This window comes from Dendropsophus ebraccatus, chromosome 1 (genome assembly GCF_027789765.1).
Source record: "Dendropsophus ebraccatus isolate aDenEbr1 chromosome 1, aDenEbr1.pat, whole genome shotgun sequence".
NCBI classification, from domain to species: Eukaryota; Metazoa; Chordata; class Amphibia; order Anura; family Hylidae; genus Dendropsophus; species Dendropsophus ebraccatus.
The window spans coordinates 180664370-180685169 of record NC_091454.1 but is presented as its reverse complement, the minus strand read 5'-3'; the positions used below and the strand labels follow the sequence as shown (position 1 = coordinate 180685169).

The 20800-nt window shown below is 43.8% G+C and overlaps 1 protein-coding gene across 2 annotated transcripts in view; it reads right to left on the bottom strand.

The window, feature by feature from the left end:
• Positions 1-20800, bottom strand: part of CERS3 (ceramide synthase 3) — a 112065-nt gene that overhangs the window by 32434 nt on the left and 58831 nt on the right. Inside the window, exon 3 of one of the 2 annotated variants that reach the window (XM_069985238.1) lies at positions 17700-17876. In XM_069985238.1, the coding sequence (XP_069841339.1) occupies positions 17700-17875 (176 nt within the window). In that variant the 5' untranslated portion in view covers position 17876. Of the gene's footprint in view, positions 1-17699; positions 18075-20800 lie in introns of those variants that run through there. The other variant, XM_069985246.1, reaches the window with a different exon arrangement.

Below are 20800 nucleotides of genomic sequence, written 5' to 3'. Positions count from 1 at the left end.
GTCCCAAGCATGGCTCCCCAGCTCATTCCTGGTCCCAAGCATGGCTCCTTAGCTCATTCCTGGAACAAGACATGACTCCCCATCTCATTCCTGGAACCAAGCATGGCTCCTCAGCTCATTCCTGGTCCCAAGCATGGCTCCCCATCTCATTCCTGGTCCCAAGCATGGCTCCTTAGCTCATTCCTGGAACAAGGCATGACTCCCCATCTCATTCCTGGTCCCAAGCATGGCTCCTCAGCTCATTCCTGGTCCCAAGCATGGCTCCCCATCTCATTCCTGGTCCCAAGCATGGCTCCTTAGCTCATTCCTGGAACAAGGCATGACTCCCCATCTCATTCCTGGTCCCAAGCACGGCTCATTATCTCATTCCTGGTCTACAGCATGCCCCCCCAACCCAAACACATCAGCATCATACAGATTTAAGCTATGTTCACACTAGGTAAAACAACGGCCGTTGTTTTACATGTACATCCGGCTGATATTGCATTATCGGCCGGATGAACATTATTTTAAAATCATTACTATCCGGCTGCCAAATGGCTGAAACTGAGAATCAATTAAGCTTTGATTCTCAGTCACGCCACGGCGACAAAGTAGCCACACTGTGGGTGAACTGTCAATTCCGGCCGCTGTTTGGAAACAACATGACAAGAATGGCCGCTGTTTTTGTCATGAAAAACACATAGGGGGACATGTATGCAAAGGCGTAAATGTCTTTTTTTTAGGCGCAGATGGGGCAGATTGGCTTAAAAATATTTGCAAATGGTATTTTTGCGAATATTTTTTCGCATCTGCCCTATCTTCATCAGTGCATAGGGGGTGCACGGACGAGCTTCAAGCCATCAGGATTTATGTAGAGGCAATGCGCCGGGGACATTTGTAAGCCCAGCGTAAAAACGCCGAACTTCATAAATGTCCCCCATAGTGTGAATATAGAATATAGCATTATAATAATAATATTAAGAGACTTAACTGTTCCCTGTCCCTGTTCGCAACCAGGTAGATACAAATTACCTAATACGTAAGAGAAAGCTTAGTATACGGACTGTTATTGTGTTACTTTTTCATGTTCTTTATTGTAAGATTCATGACGCATTTATGTTATATGTAAGATGTGCCTTCATTTAAAACACAGTACGTTTTAACATTTTCTTCCTAAAAAGCAGTGGGTCTGTAGTAGTTGCTTTGCTACGCTCTGTGACCTGCATAATAAAGCTAAGCGTATTATACAGACACACCCAAGCAACCAAAGCTACAACAGTGATGTCACAGAGTAGGCCGTGTTATTTTTTCTGTAGTGCAGAAATTACTTCATCACTCTAAATCCTCAGCCTAGAGGTGCCCTACTGTAATGGCTATATATAGCAAGTGCTTTATATAGTCCACGGAGAGTCCTTGTGTGTCTGGAAGATTTCTTCAATACAGATCAATATTTACCTGTATGCTGGCAAACTACATGAACAGAAATGTCCACACCTAATATACTCTCTCATATCATTCCTGTGTATGTACTGATCAAATAATACCAGGGTGATGGAGGTCGCACTAATTCCTGGTTGTGGTCCTCTACATGTGACAAAGCAGAAACAAAACTGTGATCCAACAGATATGAACTAATGAAATCCGTCAGAGTTCCTGCAGGTTTGTTACGGCAGCAACAATCACGGCAGACTATGGTATTCTTGAATAAAACCTAAATACATGGCTTTTCTTCTATAGCAGGGGTGTCAAACTTGCAGTTCCCCAGCTGTTGCAAAACTACAGTTCCCATTGTGCATAGTTGCCAATAGTCCCGATTTTGCTGGAACTGTCCCAATTATCAAGAGCCAGTGTGGCAAATCACTGTCTCGGCACTGTCCCGGCAAGCAGATCTGAAAATTCATGGGTCGGGTGCAGTAGCATCACCACTAACCTCCTCTAGCAGAGCAGAAAGCAGAGTGTTTAGAATACCTCTGCTTGCTGTAACCAATCCGGGACTCCTGGGATAATGCCAGGGGTACCTGCTCTGCACAGGGTTTCCTGCTTGTAAGCAGATCTGGCCCTCTTACAACAGGGTAGCATGGCTAATGCTGCTGTCAGGATGGAGGACGCAGCATTGCAAGCTAACATACACTTTTATGGCCGGCAACTCCAGTCTTCTTTCTGTTTGGAGCTTCCTGACTGTGGGATCAGAGAGGAGGGGGAGGCCACATGGCAGACTGCAGGGGCAGGAGAGGAGGTGAAGAGCAGCAAGCTGTTTTTGCAGTGCTGTGTCCTGTACCCTCTTCTCTATATAACCTGTGCTGCATTAACCTCCCCGCTTCTGAGCCCTCTTTACAGAAGAGAAATGAGACCAGTGAGGTTACTGTACTGTATGGGTTTATGTAAGTATATAATTGTGGGTATATTTGTGTGTACAGTGCTGTATGTGTATATGCACGTATATCTATGATGGCCGGACCATAGTACCAATGAAGCACTTTTGCCCCTCTGCCTTTTGTCTCCAACCTTTCCTCATAGTCAGTAAGCTCTTGCGAGCAGGCACCTTACTCCTCATATATGGTTTGATAATATACATGTCTGTAATGCCTGACTTTTGGCTATGTATGTACCCCAGAATTTTAAGCATTACGGAATCTGTTGGCGCCATGTAAATAGAAATTATTATTATTATTATTATTATGTATCCTTTTGTTTATGTACATTGGGAAAATAGGTGTTGGTGCTTGTTTTGTAAGCCTATTACACTGCTTTGTATTATGCAGGCAAGGTCGGGAAGAACAAGACTGTTCATGTGGCCCTGTCTGCTGATCTCTATATTTGTAAAAACCCCACAACCAGCCAACGAACAAGCAATTGTGTGTAATTTGTGTGTAATTTGGCGTTGCTGCTATCATACAGAAATAAAGCAACCATTTATTTTAGTCTTATTAATCAGTTATATGACCCATGTATTATAAAAAAAAAAATGGAGACTTTTAGAAATTCTGGGGAAAAACTCCACCGGCGAGCCCCCCCCCTAAAAACACACCCACAATAGACCACACCTCCACAAACCACACTCACAATAGGCCACACCATTTATGGTCAAAGCGGAAGTGTCCCTGGAAAAAAAAATTAAAATGTTGGTAACTATGAATCATGATGGGCATTGTAGTTCTTCAGCTGGAGAGCCACGAGTTGGACACCGGTGTCCTATGGCCTGTATTATAACCAAGATCTGTGTAATCAGGAAAGTGTAGCAGTAATCTAAAACTTATTTCTCCAACTACATTATATGCACTGGAGATAATGTACAGATGTCATATATTACACATATAAGCTCAGATCTTCAGTTTCAGTGAAGCATCATTGCATCACGGCAGATGCAGCAGCGAGCTGAGTCACCTCATCTGTATGACACTGCTGATCTGTGTTTGTCTGGGCTTGAGCCTTCTGTGATAACTGAGCTGTAAGGCTAAAAAAAAACATGAAATAGTTATCTCACCTAACCATCCTTAGGCTGGGTTCACACTGCATGGTCTATGTAATAACAGGAGCATCTGCTGTCAACTGTCTCTGAAAACAATCAGCAGAATTATAAATGCAGCTCTGGATGATTGAATGATATTGAAAGAATTTTTCCATCTCGAGTCTCAAGCTGTGTTTAGAATGCGTTCCGTATGAGGTCAAACCACCCTCTTCCTACACCTATAGCTGTGCGTTAATGGATTATCAGTAACACTGTCCGGCTATTGGTTAAGAACTATGGACGTGGTTTTGACAGTGTTCAGAACACATTCTGAACATGAATGTCGAAACAAAGCCTGAAAAAGAAAAGTTTCACTTAAAGAGGAGCGCAACTCAAATTCGATCTGATTAGTTTACCAATGGCTGGAGAAGTTGGATGCAGCCCTCCCTAGGACTCCCTAGTCCAGGAAATCTTTTCCAGGCAGCCTCCAGCCATCATGCTGGAGTTGCGCTCCTCACCCAATTGATTTACATAATCGTGTACATATTCTTCTCCTTTACGATTATCTTGTAACATCCTTTGGTTACGACACATGTTGAACAATGCGGTTAATGATGTAAATGGGTTACTTCTCTATTTAATGTCAGATGAGGTCAGCCTGTGATGTCACATCTGCAGGGTGTGGATAAGGCCTACTAAGTGACAATGAAGTTATTTCCCAGAAATAATACCATCTGTATTGGTTTATATAAAAGAAGGAAGTCACCATACAGCAATGTGCATGAGGCCTTACACAAAACTCCACATGTAGTATTAAAGTGTGCCCAACAAGTCCCCATTTTATTGGTCTATGACACGCTGATACTACAGGCTTAGTACGTGGTGGTTTAGAGACAGTACTTGGGAAATTTCCATAGAAAAAAATTTCCATAAACTTGCTGAGAAACCAGAGACTTCCATAGTACATTAGATACATGTTCCAAAATATTGAAAATTTGCATCTGGCTGTTTCAGCCCTGAGTTATCATGGAAACCTATGCACGCTCAATAACATGGTCTCAGTCCAAGGACAGTACCACTAAATCCAATACTGGAGCTGTAGGATAAATGCCCATGGAGGACGCTTATGATAGAGGACTGTTTTAGCCGATTTGCAAGGTTATTTAATATTGCTGCCTCAATTTATGGCGAATTAATAAATATGAAGGTCTTCTCCTCCCGCTTTCTAAAACTCAACATGGGCAAGACAGAACTAATCATCTTTCCCCCATCTTGTTCCACCCCGCCATCTAATCTATCACTATCAATCCAACTGCCAATCCCTTCACTGGCTCTCTATTGCCCAACGTATTCACTTTAAATTGTTGACCATGACGTACAAGGCCATCCACAACCTGTCCCCCTCCGTACATCTCTGACCTGATATCCCACTACCGTCCCTCACACAACCTTCGATCCTCCAGTTACCTCCGTCTACACTCCCCCCTTTGTTCCTACCTCGCACAACCACCTCCAAGACTTTGCCCGAGCCTCCCCCATACTCTGGAACTCGCTACCCCAACACATCAGTCTCTCATCCACCATCAAGTCCTTCAAAAGTAACCTGAAAGCCCATCTCTTCAAACTAGACTACAACCTATAACAATTCTGCATCACACTTGACTGGCTGCACTTTACCTCCTGTTTCTCTCCTAGTACCTTATAGATTGTGAGCCCTCGCGGGCAGGGTCCTCTTCCCCCATGTGCCAGTCTGTCTTTTGCCTTTATGTAATGTTTTCTGATCTTGTAACCAGAAACACACTATAAACAGAGATCAGGTCATACAGGAAAGCCTGAGATTTCTCTCCTCTTTTCAAATCTATTTCTGGCTTTGGCTTTAAATCATTGGCAGATAATCTTTCTGTGTAAACGCACCATAATGCTGCATTTACACGAAGCAATTATTGTGCAAATTCGCACGATAGCGATTGAATTCGAACGATAATTGTACGTGTAAAAGCTGCGAACGATCAAACGACGAACAAGAAATCATTCATTTTGATCTTACAACATGTTCTAAAACAGACGTTCATCGTTCGCAAAAAAATCGCAGATCGTTCCGTGTAAACAGTCGTTCGCCGATTTAACCAATGTGTGAGATAGGCTTAAGCGATCGCAAAACGAATTTCCATACAATATATCGTACCGTCTAAACACTGATAGTTATGAAAAAAAAAATTGTTACTCCGAAATCGTTAATCGTATGATCGGGCCAATTATCGTTCCGTGTAAAAGCAGCATTACAGGGAGCCACAATCGGCCTGATTCAGCTGATTATTGCACCGTGTAATAGGGCCCTTACTATGTGTGAACGGCGCCTACATCTACAGACAAAAGTAATTTGTATTACAGTTTATTCTCCATGCTCCTGTTATTTATGGTTTATAAACCCCCATAAATATCAGCTTTTAAAATTCTGCTCAATACTTTGGAATCAGACAGTGATTCATCCAGCTCTGCTGACAGACATTGCTCCCATGATGCAATGCTCTCAGTACAAGGAAACAAGTAAAATTTTGGATTTATCTTTAGACTCAAGTAGGAAAAAAAAAAAAGTCACTGCGATGTGAATTTTTTAAAAATATATGCAGGCTGGCACTCGCACTTCAGGCATGGATCACGGGCTCTGCATATGTGCAAGAGGGTTATCCCCACTGTCATTCAATGGGTTTAATCCATAGTCTTTCAGTGCAGGGTCCACTAAAATAACATGCATATGTGCTATGCTATGCAGAGACACACATAAATAAAATAAATAAATAAATAAATATACATAGAGCTGGATGAATCACTGTCTGATTCCAAAGTATCAAGCAATATATATATATATATATATATATATATATATATATATATATATATATATATATATATAGTGACATATTATATGCCTGTACAGTTGCACATAGGGGCACCTTGATTTTGGCCATACATAGCCATGGACTTTTGTTTAAAATTTGGTATTGCAAATTTTAGTTTTCTCAAGGAAAATTTTAAAACTGAGGAACGAGTCTGACATCTTAATACACAGAATGTGACACTCTCCCCACTTCTCCCCTTGTGTGTATAAGGCTGTGAGTATGTACGCGCTGGGATACTACTACATGGCTGATGTGTCTTGCCAGCTCTTCCTACACGCCCCGCTCTTCCTGACTGCATGAGCCTGCAGAGCAGCACACGGAAACAGCTCTGACTCATGATACCCAGGAGACTGCTGGGAGGCCCTGCCATAGCAGGTACTGTGTATGGAGGACAGAACTTTATGAAGAAAAGGGAAGTGGGGACTCTTGCAAACAACAACACATTTCATAACCTGGATGGATGATCAAAGACCGTGTGATATACAAAGGACAGTGTATGCAAACTAACACAGTCTAATAGAACTCAAACTCCATAATGAGAACCTGATTTATCTCATGGTCTAATAAATCCAACCCCTGTAAGCTCCTACATTTGGAAGGCATCAATTCACTGTGCTATAGTAAGGCTAGGTTCACACTGAGTTTCTGCACTCCATTTAAAGGGAAAACTAACACTAGACTAACACTAAACTAAACTGGCCCAAACTAACAGAGAGGAATGTCAAATAGGTGTCAGACTGACCATAAACACAGTATACCCAGCAGTGGCACAAGGATGAATCTCTGGATAATGTTAATACAGTAACAAAACAGATATTACCAGTACAACCTGCACCAGTAGTACCCAGAAACAAAATATATATATATATATATATATATATATATATATATATATATATATATATATATATATATATATATATATATATATATATATAACAGGTGTCCCAACACATTTCCCCCAGGAGCTACCGATTTCATCAGGGGACAAGACGACCATAGACTAAAACTGAATGGTCCTACATAAAACTTAACAGGACATAATGATACCCAAGCCACTTACTTGTGCCCAGATAGTGGAGGGAGGTAATCCCAGAATGTACCTGTGGTAATAATCAGGTTTGTTCCCACCCGGGAATTTTGAGAGGCCAAAAAATACACAAAAAAAGACTGTGGAAAGCAAAAGATGTTCAGACAGGAAGTGGCATACAGTAGGCACTGAATGTTCAGACAGGAAGTGAAATAAGCGGCACTGGCCATAGTGGCTCTGGCTGTGTATTCCATTCATCTGATTCGCTGACTTGTAATACATCTCCCATGCCGTGGCCACTGTCAGTAAAATGTCTGGCAGGCTGTGTCTTCACTGCAAAGCTACAGACATGACGTGCGTTTTGTCACTTTTTGTGGTCCAGCAACTAGGTCATGTGATGGCAGAGGGAAAAAACAGGGCACAAAAACAGCTAAACCACAAAAAAGACCATTCACACATGAAGTCAAGAACGGCAGGGAAAAACGCAAATGCATGGAAAAAAAAAAAACATTGACAATTTTTCAATTTTTTCAATTTTTCAAATAGATTTTTTTCAAATTTATATTAGGAATCACCCATGTCCTTGGGCTGTGTTTACAAAGCTTATAGAGGAGTGGCTCTGGATTTTACAATCCTAGACAGAAGAGAGTAAAGGCCCTATTCCACGAGGCGACTATGAGGAACAAACGAGCGCTATTAGCGCTCATTTGCTTCTCGTTCCCCACTTTCTGCCGCCGCTATTCCACGCTGCAGCAGCGAGCGGGTGGGGGCGAGGATAGCCCATAGAGGATAGCGGCGGTCGTTGCTATATCAGTCCCTTGTTTTTCAACATGTTGAAAAATAAACTATTGCAACGATCAGCTGACATGAATGATGTCAGCTGATCGTTGCCTTCTATTCCACAGGCCGATAATTGTTCCGTGGAATAGGGCCTTTAGGCTATATTCACACATTCCGTTCTCTTGTCTGCAACTACAGACAAAAGTATGGACCTATTCATTCCTATTAGGCTATTCACATGTCCTTAATTTTAAAGATCTGTGAATAACCCGTAAAAATTACTGACAAGCCCTAGTACGAGCCGTAATTGAGGCAAGGATTGTCCCATAAAGGTCTAAGGGGAACTTCTGTAATTTGTGGACGTTACAGAAGTATCGTCTGCAAAATACGGATACGTATTCTGATGTCACAGGTGTAGCTCCTCCTGGTAGCCATTCACACTTTTACGGATCTGCAAAAAAATACAGAATACAAATCTAATTCTTGTGGATTGCGGACAATCGCTGACATAATATATGCTCCTGAAAAAAAACAGGAACCTGTTGATGTAGCCTTAAACCCCTATTCCACGGGGCGATACAGAGGAGCAAATGAGCGCTGTCAGCTCCTCGTTCCCCGCTCGCTGCCGCCGCTATTCCACGTGTCGACGGCGAGCGGGCGAGTACGGGAGGGGCCACGGGGAGCTGCAGGGGGGCTGCCCGGGTGATCGCTAGATATGGCTAGGATATAGCGGCGGACTGCTGCCGCCGCTCCTACTCCGCGGGGCAACGGCAGCAAATCGCTGCTATATCAGTCGCTTGTTTTTTTACATGTTTGAAAAACAAACGACGCAACGATCACCCGACATGAACGATGTCGTCTGATCGTTGTCCTCTATTCCACGGGACGATTATCGGCCGTAATGGCCGATATCAAACGATAATTGTTGCGTGGAATAGGGCCTTTACTTGCACAGTGTCGCTCGCAGTGCTAGACTGTTTGCATAACTCCCATTAAAGTCAAAGAGAAGCAAAATGCATAAAACAGCTCACTGGGCTGTTTTCAGCTTCCCGACCATCTCCACAACCCAAAAGCAGGGGCTGGGGATCCCTTGTTTTAGAGCAATGGTGCGTCTACACAGAGATTTATCTGACAGATTTTTTAAGCCAAAGCTAGGAATGGATTTGAGAAGTGGAGAAATCTCAGTCTTTCCTTTATAACCTGTTCTCTGTTTATAGTCTGTATCTGGCTTTGGCTTCACAAATCTGTCAGATAAATTTCTCTGTGTAAAGGCACCCCAAGTGTCAGTGATCAGCTGAGGAGCTTTATTTTTTATTTTCTACGATGTAACAACCCTTGTCTACAGTACTCTGTACTATAAAATGGGCTAAAGGTTCACCTTTCAACAAGCCAATAACCCTAAGCTTACATCCAAGACAACACAGGAGCGGCATAGGGACAACTCTGTGAATGACCTTGAGTGGCCCGAGACATAAACCCAATCAATTATATCTAGAGAGACCTGAAAATGGCATCCACTGGCATTACCCATCCAACCTGACAACACTGAAAGGATCTGCAGAGAAGAATGGCAGGAAATCCTCAAATCCAGGTGTAAACCTTGTGGCATCATACAAGAAGAGTGGAGGCTGGAATCACTGCTGAAGGGGCTTCAACTATGTAATGGGCCTGAATATTAATGTCAATGCAAGATTTTCGTATTTCCTTGTTTTTAAATTGTCATAATGGAGTCCTGAGTGCAGAGTGATTAGGAAATGCATTGTACATTAAAGATTTAGTAAAAAAAAAAAAAAACACACACACACACACACACACACAACACCACATCCTACTTAGAAACCTAAAACTACAGCTCAGTTGTGTGACGTGGTCTCCACAGAAGCAGGTCTTGGCCTCATGTGCAGGCGGTATTGTATAGAGTAGAGAATCACTGCACAGCTAACCTGCACACATTATACTCTAAATACTGCAGTTCTGCAATGTGGTTATTGGCCGTGCCGTCCCCACAAGTGACACAAAAACACACCACAAAAATTCAGCTATTCAAGGTAAATTGTGTCCAATCCAGTGCAGACAACCCTAAATACATGTGATCCATGGATGAGGCTGGTTCCACGCATAGGGTGGGTTCACACTGAGGAATTCTCGCGGATTTTCAGACGGATTCTGCGGCAAAATGCGTGCGGAATCCACACAGAATTCCGCCCGTAAAGAATGAACATTGTGAATGCACATTGGCTTCAATGGGCTTTCCGTTTATTTGTTCACACAGCAGAATTTCCGCGCTGAAAATTCCGCCGCGGATCCGTTTTCCGCCTGAAGAATTGACAAGTCAATTCTTTGGGCGGATTCCGCTAGAGGAATCCTATAGAAGTCAATGGGGCTTTAATTCTGCTTGAAATTCTGCTTGAATTCCGCCAGAGCTGAATAGGCAAGGAATTGCAAGCAAAAGACTTTCTGTTTCAATTCCTCGAGAATTCCTCAGTGTGAACCCACCCATACGGTTTAGACGCAGTCTTATGGTACTTTTACACGGAACGATAATTCGCCAGATCGCACGATTAACGATTTTGAATGAACAATGTTTTTTTTATAACGATCAGCGTTTAGACGGAACGATACATCGTACGGAAAAATTGTTATGCGATCGTTTTGCGATCGCTTAAGCCTCTCACACATAGGTGAAATCGTTGAAAGACTGTTTACACGGAACGATCTGCGGAACGAATTTTTTTGCGAACGACCAACGATAATTTGAGAACATGTTGAAAGATCAAAATGAACGATTTCTCGCTCGTCGTTTGATCGTTCGCTGCGTTTACACGCAGGATTATCGTTCGGATTCGATCGTTATCGTGCAAAAACGAACGATCAATCGTTCCGTGTAAAAGGACCATTAGTTTTTGAAGCCTTTGCCAGAGTTGGAGTATAAGATTGGTGAAGCTATACAGAGAGTAATCTATTTTTCTATCCAATGAGTTTGAAAACTGCACGTAACCATAGCCCTAGGGTGATGTCGTACACAAGGAGGGTTAATTCCTATAGTTTATTATTATACACTTAATGGTATAATACGCCTTAAGGTGCTGTGTTCAGTTCCTTAATTGAAATCTGCTGCGGATCCGCAGCAGAAAATACGCTGGGGGTCCGGTAAGTGTGAACATACCCTCATGGTAACACTTTTATTGCATTTGAGTGGTTTTGCTATATTTGGGCCATCTACTTTTGGCCCTTTCTGGATTTTTTAAACAAAATATTTGGCTGCAGAAACGACTATAGCCCAGAAAAACAGCTGTCCTCGATTGATACAGTGAAATCTGAAACCTCATCCTAAATAAGTGTATTTCATATAATCAACCAAAAAACCAAAGCCCGGTACCTAATTTTACAGCAATAACAATTACAATATGTGCACAAAAAATATTTTTTTTTTGGGGGGGGGGGGGGGGTGAAGAACTCCTTTAATCAAGGCTGGCAGGAAAGGCAGAAGTTGCTGGGGACTACCCTAATGATTCCTGGTTGAGAAAACATGAGAGTAAAGACAGGTTTCCTTTAAGTTACAACATGCTGGTGAATGTGCTCAAGGCTATGAATATTTCTGACATACAGCAGCATAGTTTGGATAAAAGCTGTACTAAAAGCAGCATTTAGGACTAGCCCTTTAAGCAGTCTCTGTAGGAATGCCTAATAAACCTGTGGCCAGTTACTTTCCTGTAGTGCCCTTATCTTGGTAGTCAGTAAAAGATACTGAGCAGTGACTATCACAGGCAGGAAGAGAGATAGCTAAATGAGTCGTCTGCTGATAGGAAGCTGCATACATCAGCGCTGTCTGTGGGCACAATGGGAGAGTGTGTGCTCACCTCCAGCCAAGCCTTCTCCTCAGCTGTCAGATTGTCATCCCAACTACCCCAGACACATGCACACTCGGCTTGGCCAAGCATACTTGTGTTTTTAATGGGGAGAGGGCATAAGTCACTGCCACACCCCTCTTCTTAAGTCTTCTTCTATAAAAACAAATGATCGGGCATGCTTAAATCCTATGTGCCCAATCTTTCTGCCTCCATACACAAGAGATGATAAGTTCGTAGATCCTGACAACTTTTCTTTAAAGGGGTTGCCCAGCGAAAATCTTTTTTTTTTTTTTTTTTTTATCTTAACAGGTGTCAGAAAGTTAAACAGATTTGTAATTTTATTTATATTAAAAACTCTCAAGTCTTCCCATACTTATTAGCTGCTGTATGTCCTGCAGGAAATGTTTTATTTTCAGTCTGTCACAGTGCTCTCTGCTGACATCTCTGGCAGGACAGGAACTGTCCAGAGCAGGAGAGGTTTTCTATGGGGAATAATAAAAACCAAGACAGTCTCGACCAGAGGTGACAGCAGAGCGCAGTGTGTCAGACTGAAAATAAAACATTTCCTGCAGGACATACAGCAGCTGATAAGTATGGGAAGACTTGAGATTTTTTTTTTAAAGGGGTAGTGCAGCGTTAGAAAATTATTCACTAAATAACACACATTACAAAGTTATACAACTTTGTAATGTATGTTATCTTAGTGAATGGCCCCCTTCCCATGTCCCCCCCCACCCCCGGAAGTGTAGTGCACTATACATACCGGATTTGTGTCGACTTCCGGGTCTAGCGTGGGTGGGGGGGAGCACGGGCAAGGGGGCGATTCACATACATAACATAAATTACAAAGTTGTATAACTTGTGTGTTATGTGTGTTGTATAACTTGTATAATGTGTGTTATTTTGTGAATAATTTTCTAACACCTAATATAGGTAAATTACAAATCTATATAACTTTCTGACACCAGTTGATTTGAAAGAAAAAGATTTTCGCTGGACAACCCCTATAATGTATAAGGGCGCTTTAAAACATTGATGGCCCATAATTAGAAAAGGCTGATGGGTGGGGGTCCGAACCCCATTACCCCCATCAGTCATTATTACAGAGGGGCTGAGAGATCCTACATTCACCAGATAAATACACAGGGGGAGATTTATCAAACTTGGTGTAAAGTGAAACTGGCTCAGTTGCCCCTAGCAACCAATCAGATTCCACCTTTCATTCCTCACAGACTCTTTCGAAAATGAAAGGTGGAATCTGATTGGTTGCTAGTGGCAACTGAGCCAGTTTCACTTTACACCATGTTTGATAAATCTCCCCCATTGTCTCTATACACCCCTCCATAACCAGGATGCTTCTCATACATACAGCATATATACCAGTGTAAACAGAATGTACAATACAAAGCAAAATAAGTATATAAAATAGAAAAATACAAAAGACTAAAAAATAAATAGAAAATACAATCTCCTGTGCTTGGAGTCCTAGCGTCTGACAAGTTTCCTATTGTATGGTGTGCGGCCATCAGCAGGGACTATTATCTCTTACACAACTTAGTGAATGGTTGTATTGTTCAGATCAGCCTGCCACCGCTGCACTGCTCTCATCTGGGCCCTCCTGGAAGGAAATCACAACATCCTCAGCTATGGTCGGTGGCGATGGCTGAGGCTTAACACGCCGGGCCTGGAATCCAGGCTGCATTCTGTCACCAGTGACACATGGCCTGTGTGCACATAGACTTGTTGCTGTAGGAGTCTATGGGAGCACACTGCTGCCCCATCCTACAGACACAGGCACCTACAGGGCCTAGGCTGCCAGACACACAGGAATAGCACCGCCACCTACTCAGATGCTGCTCAGGACATGAATCAGGCCTTTATATACCCACTACTGCCCTCACCCTAAGTCATGGTTCACCCATACTCAACCAGTCTGATGTCAGGACTTAGGCCCCGGCCACTATCATGTGTGTTTAGTGCAGTGTGTACAGAGCACAGATCCATAACCTGGCGCTCTCAGGATGTCTAGCAGGACTGTCTACAGAACTGCCCTGGAACTACTACTCCCATCATACACTACCAGAGAGAACTGGAATACAATACACATAGCAAGTGTACATGTAAACACTGTAGTGTACTTGTGTTTTGGGTCTTTAGTGTGTGTGTGTGTGTGTGTGTGTGTGTGTGTGTGTGTGTGTGTGTGTCTGTGCCTGTTTTACTTTAGCGTGTGTTTACAGTATATACAGTTGTCCTCAAAAGTTTATTTGTCCACAAAAGACTCCATTGATGTTAGAGGGTGCAATACACGGTATTAAGATCTGGGATATATAAACTTTTGATCAAAGTCAAGTACCATCAGTACATTCTCTTCACGTTTTGCACATTGATAGAACGGTGCCGCCACAGGGAAGCCAGTGCTGCGGTCCTTTTTTTGAACCGCGGCCTGATTCCTGCATATGGCGCCATTCTATTCCTGGGCACCAGCCGGGGGTAAAGCACTAGAGGTGGGTCGGCTGGCCCCCAGAGGGAGGAAACCACCGCCCCTCTATGACCTGGCTCCATTAATTCTAATAGAGCAGCATTCTTTTGAGCACCACTGTATATCATGGGATGTGTGTGGAGTAAATAGGTGTGTAAGAGTGTGTGACTTATGTGTGTCATCAGTGTATACAGAAAACATGCACAATATTTGAGCGTAGTGAAGAGTATATAGATGTGTGTTGGACTGTAATGAGTGTACACCGTATACTGTTATAGCATACAGAATTTTAAGTGTGTGGTATATACTGTAGTTGTGTGTGATGGCATGTGATGTTGGAGTGTTTGTGCACAACGTATGTACATAGTCTATAACGAAGATATGAGTGTACAAGGTAGAGAAGTTTTTTGTGTGTAGTATATAGATGTGTGTAGTATAGCTTAGTGTGTATACAATGTATATAAAACACATGTATGTGTATATATATATATATATATATATACACACACACACATATATATTCTGGAGGATGTTGTATGTTATGAAGGTGTGGGTGTGTTGTAATGTAGGTGTGTGCAGTATATAGGTGTGTGTTCTGGCTGTGGATTGTAGTGTGTTTGTGTGTACAGTATATAGTAAATAAGGACAATATGTGTACAGTGCAGAGGATGTCAGTGTGTAGTATATGGATGTGTGCCCAGGGTTGCTGAGTGTGTTAGACTGTAGTGTGTACAGCAGACATGTACAATAAGTGTACAGTGCACAGGGTTTGCAGTAACTGTGATGGGAAAGATAGAACAACTAGCGTGTAAGGGAAGAGCGGAGTCCTGACCTCCAGCAACCAATGAGATCACAGCTTTCATTTAAAAAAAAAAAAAAAAAAAAAAAAAATGGAGTTTGATTAGTTGCTATGAGCAACCGTCCCACAGTGCAGTGTATAGTGTGTCCTGTGTGAAGATGTACAGCGCAGTGTATAGTGTATACCCAGGATGTTGTGTCCTGATGTACAGCGCAGTGTATAGTGTATACCCAGGATGTTGTGTCCTGATGTACAGCGCAGTGTATAGTGTATACCCAGGATGTTGTGTCCTGATGTACAGCGCAGTGTATAGTGTATACCCAGGATGTTGTGTCCTGATGTACAGCGCAGTGTATAGTGTATACCCAGGATGTTGTGTCCTGATGTACAGCGCAGTGTATAGTGTATACCCAGGATGTTGTGTCCTGATGTACAGCGCAGTGTATAGTGTGTCCCCAGGATGTTGTGTCCTGATGTACAGCGCAGTGTATAGTGTGTCCCCAGGATGTTGTGTCCTGATGTACAGCGCAGTGTATAGTGTATACCCAGGATGTTGTGTCCTGATGTACAGCGCAGTGTATAGTGTGTCCCCAGGATGTTGTGTCCTGATGTACAGCGCAGTGTATAGTGTATACCCAGGATGTTGTGTCCTGATGTACAGCGCAGTGTATAGTGTATACCCAGGATGTTGTGTCCTGATGTACAGCGCAGTGTATAGTGTATACCCAGGATGTTGTGTCCTGATGTACAGCGCAGTGTATAGTGTATACCCAGGATGTTGTGTCCTGATGTACAGCGCAGTGTATAGTGTATACCCAGGATGTTGTGTCCTGATGTACAGCGCAGTGTATAGTGTATACCCAGGATGTTGTGTCCTGATGTACAGCACAGTGTATAGTGTGTCCCCAGGATGTTGTGTCCTGTGTGAGGATGTACAGCACAGTGTATAGTGTGTACCCAAGATGTTGTGTCCTGTGTGGGGAACATATAGCACAGTGTATAGTGTGTCCCCAGGATGTTGTGTCCTGTGTGAGGATGTACAGCACAGTGTATAGTGTGTACCCAAGATGTTGTGTCCTGTGTGGGGAACATATAGCACAGTGTATAGTGTGTCCCCAGGATATTGTGTCCTGATGTACAGCACAATGTATAGTGTATACCCAGGATGTTGTGTCCTGATGTACAGCACAGTGTATAGTGTATACCCAGGATGTTGTGTCCTGTGTGGGGAACGTACAGCACAGTGTATAGTGTGTACCCAGGATGTTGTGTCCTGTGTGAGGATGTGTGTAGTGTGTACCTACTTTAAGTGTACAGAGAGTGTGGTGTGAGTATACAGTGAGTGTATTGCCAGTGTTGTGTGAGTATATAGTGAGTTTGCTATAGTGAATGGACAGTGTGTGTACAGTGAGTGTGGTGTGTGTGTGTGTACGTGCACAGTGAGTGTGGTGTGTGTGTGTGTACGTGCACAGTGAGTGTGGTGGGTGTGTGTGTGTACGTGCACAGTGAGTGTGGTGTGTGTGTGTGTGTGTACGTGCACAGTGAGTGTGGTGTGTGTGCACAGTGAGTGTGGTGTGTGTGCACAGTGAGTGTACAGTGAGTGTGGTGTGAGTGCACAGTGAGTGTGGTGTGAGTGTACAGTGAGTGTGGTGTGAGTGTACAGTGAGTGTAGTGAGTTTGCTGTGTGTGTACAGTGAGTTTGCTGTGTGTGTACAGTGAGTGTGCTGTGCGTGTACAGTGAGTGTGCTGTGCGTGTACAGTGAGTGTGCTGTGCGTGTACAGTGAGTGTGCTGTGAGTGTACAGTGAGTGTGCTGTGAGTGTACAGTGAGTGTGCTGTGAGTGTGCTGTGAGTGTGCTGTGAGTGTACAGTGAGTGTACAGTGAGTGTACAGTGAGTTTGCTGTGTGTGTACAGTGAGTGTGCTGTGAGTGTGGTGTGTGTGCACAGTGAGTGTGCTGAGAGTGTGCACAGAGAGTGTGCACAGAGAGTGTGCACAGAGAGTGTGCACAGAGAGTGTGCACAGAGAGTGTGCACAGAGAGTGTGCTGTGAGTTTGCACAGTGAGTGTGCTGTGTGTGTGTGCACAGTGAGTGTACAGTGAGTGTGTGTGTACAGTGAGTGTGCTGTGTGTGTGTGTGTGCACAGTGAGTGTGCTGTGTGTGTGTGTGTGTGTGTGCACAGTGAGTGTGCTGTGTGTGTGTATGTGTACAGTGAGTGTGGTGTGTGTGTGTGTGTGTATACAGTGAGTGTGGTGTGTGTGTGTGTGTGAGTGTGCACAGTGAGTGTACAGTGAGTGTGTGTGTGAGTGTGCACAGTGAGTGTGTGTGTACAGTGAGTGTGCTGTGTGTGTGTGTGTGTGTGTGTGTGTGAGTGTGGTGTGTGTGCGGTGTGAGTGTGCTGTGAGTGTGAGCTGGCGGGGGGAGTCACTCACCTCTCGAAGCCATAGCGGAGCAGCATGAAGAGCAGGGCGAGCGGCAGGGTGACGAGGAGCTGGGACGTGTAGGCGGCGCCGGTCCCCTCGCTGTTCTGGAAGTCATCCCAGGTGTAGTTACACGGCAGCCAGATCCGATCCCACCAGAACCAGTCGCTCAGAGCCTGCAGCACCATCCTGGAGGGGAGAGAGGCGGTGGCACAGGGTTAGGCACGGGAGGAGGAGGTGGCACGGCGGCGCTCTCTACCAGGCGAGTCCTGTGACTGGCACACTGCGCGGCTGCTGCTGCTGCTCGGAGGGGAAGTGATTCATTGTGCTGCCGCGGGGATGTGTTCTCGCTCTCTTTCCCCCTCTCTTCACTTCTCTGCCTTTTTTTTTTTTTTTTTTTTTTTAAAACTTCTCCAGCTTTATAGATTGCAGAGGAGATGGCCAGTCCCTGCTGGTCACAGGGGGATGGCAGAGGACGGGGAGGGCATGTGCTGGGCTGTACTGCCACATCCTGCTTACCAGGAGGCAGCTCAGCCCAGGGGCATGTCTGTAACCTGTGCAGCTGGAGTATAAATCCACAGGTTACCCACAGGATGGGATGACTACAACTGTGCCAGCACATAGTCTGGGCACATATACCACTTTGCCCTCTATAGCATCAGTACAGCTGTGCCACCATATAGGCTGGGCACATAGATATACCACCTAGCACTCTACAGGACGGAATTACTAAGACCCCTGCAAAGGATATATGGGGGGAGGGGTATTTATTAATACCTGTGTACCACCATGTACTGTGCCAGTTGTAACCATAGTGTCAATAAACATCATTACCTCCTGTTACACTATACATCCTAATAAGCGAGGAATTGAAGAGGAAAGTTTTCTCCTTGAAATTTCTCACCTATTCAGCTCTGACAGAATAGGGGTGGGTTCACACTACGGAATCCGCGCGGATAAGTTACGCTATATGGCCCCGTTCACACTGAACAAGAACGGTGGAATTCCGTGGCGGAGCCCTCCGCTGCAGAATCTCGCCATGCTCAGCGTGCTGCTTTGAGTGAATGAGAGGGTGCGCACTCCTCCGCTACCGCCGCTCTCCGCTCGGAGAAGTGACATGTCATTTCTTTGAGTGGAGAGGAGAGGAAGTGGCCGTGCGCGCGCCCTCTCATTCACTCAAAGCAGGACACTGAGCATGGCGAGATTCTGCAGCGGAGAGCTCCGCCGTTCTAGCTCAGTGTTAACGGGGCCTATGTCTTCAAGCATATTACATGCACATTTATGCCTCCATATCATGGACACAAATACGGCCGCCGTCACACTTGGCCGCTTCAACGTTTGAGTCAAAGCCAGGAGTGGATCCAGCAGGAAGAAGAAGTATGAGCCCTTCCTTTATATTTCACATTCCTTCTGAGCTCCAAAAACCACTGCTGTGTGTGACAGTAGCCTAAGGGTGATGAGAGGTGCGGTCAGGCCTGGACCTGCATCCCCAATGATGACGACACAAAAATGTCCATGTGATATACTCATGTGATAGAGATGGAAAGCTGGGTGGGAGAGCAGCTCACACAACAGATATCTTCTACTCAGCCCCTTAGTAATGACGTCAACTACTACAATGACAATAATACATCTCCCACATAACCTCCACTTAAAGTATAAGAAGAAGAAACTGCGGACAATTGGTAATAATAAATGACTGGACGTTACTATCAAAAATATTGTCACTCATCTTTCATAAACTCCTCATTCACGCGCCAAGTGATTTTTGAGCACTGTGATTTAAGTCCACTAGCTAGCTACATGATCCATGACGAACCGTCTGTGATTGGAACTGTTTCTGTGGATCCAGTTGTACAGTGCTAGTTATAATAAAATTAACATCACATCGCTGATATCACATGCTACAACCGTGGAGTCCTTGAAAAACACAGATTACATAGATTTCTATAGGGCATCCATGCTGTGATCAGGGTCAGCATTAGGGCACATCCTATTTTGTCATGGCACAGATTGTGGATCCGCGAAAACACGAATCATGTGAATAGCCCAATAGAAATCAATGAGCCCTAAAATTGTCTGTGATCACGAATCTTTGAGCACGGGCAATTTAGTGGGACGTGTGAATAAGGCCTAAGGTTGTAGTGACACGTTCAGTTTTTGTTACAGTATAAAGCAATGTTCCCATGACGGGATGATCATGGACATTATTTGCGGCCGCCATTGTCAAAAGACTGCTGTCTTTTGGCACTAAAATGACGGCCATCCGGAAAGACGGCCGTCATTTTCCGGTTGTGGGAACATAGCCTTATACTTTCATTGTTTTATACCATCTACTGTGCTTTATGCCATTTCCAAAAACTGCATGTGGTACTCCCAGCTAATGGGCAATCTTGCGGATTCTGCAGTATCATGTCCTCAATTCATATATACATATTATAGTCTGTTTTGCCTGTGATAACCTGTGGTCGCTGCAAGGCATTCCCGCTGATAACTAACAGGACAGAAATTTGATCTACTGTTTTTTTTATGTTATTGTTTATTTTTCTTAATATTATTATTAGAAAAATAAAAAAGTGAACAAACAAGTATGACTAGATACATCTATTATGTATAGTGTACACAATCAGAGTCACCATACAAGTGACCATTTCTACACACAGTCCTTCTGCTTTCCTACTACCAGATTGATAGGTAACTAGCACAGCAATGTCATCTGTTTCTGATGTATCATCTTCACTTACATGTACCAGAAGTGTAATGATAAAATAAAGCCAGGACCATGGCTGCCAGGTTTCTAGCGGAGAAAATTACAGTGACCGGGGATGACGGGAATGAATGATTACTCTATGAGGAATCCAGTCCTCTTGAATGCCTGCCATAGATTCTTTAGGTGTATTTAGACAACTAATGGTATGTCATCTTAAGTAAAAGTATGTGTAACAGACAGGTCTTTTGTGCTCGGCAGATCCTCACTGATCTTCTCCACCCCATAATCCACCTCTGTTTTTGCATATATTGGGTATTTCAGGTTCCACCCACCCTCGGTAAATATACAGGATTCCTATCAGCCCTACCAGTCATGTAAGATCTAGGGCAATTAGGCTGTCAGA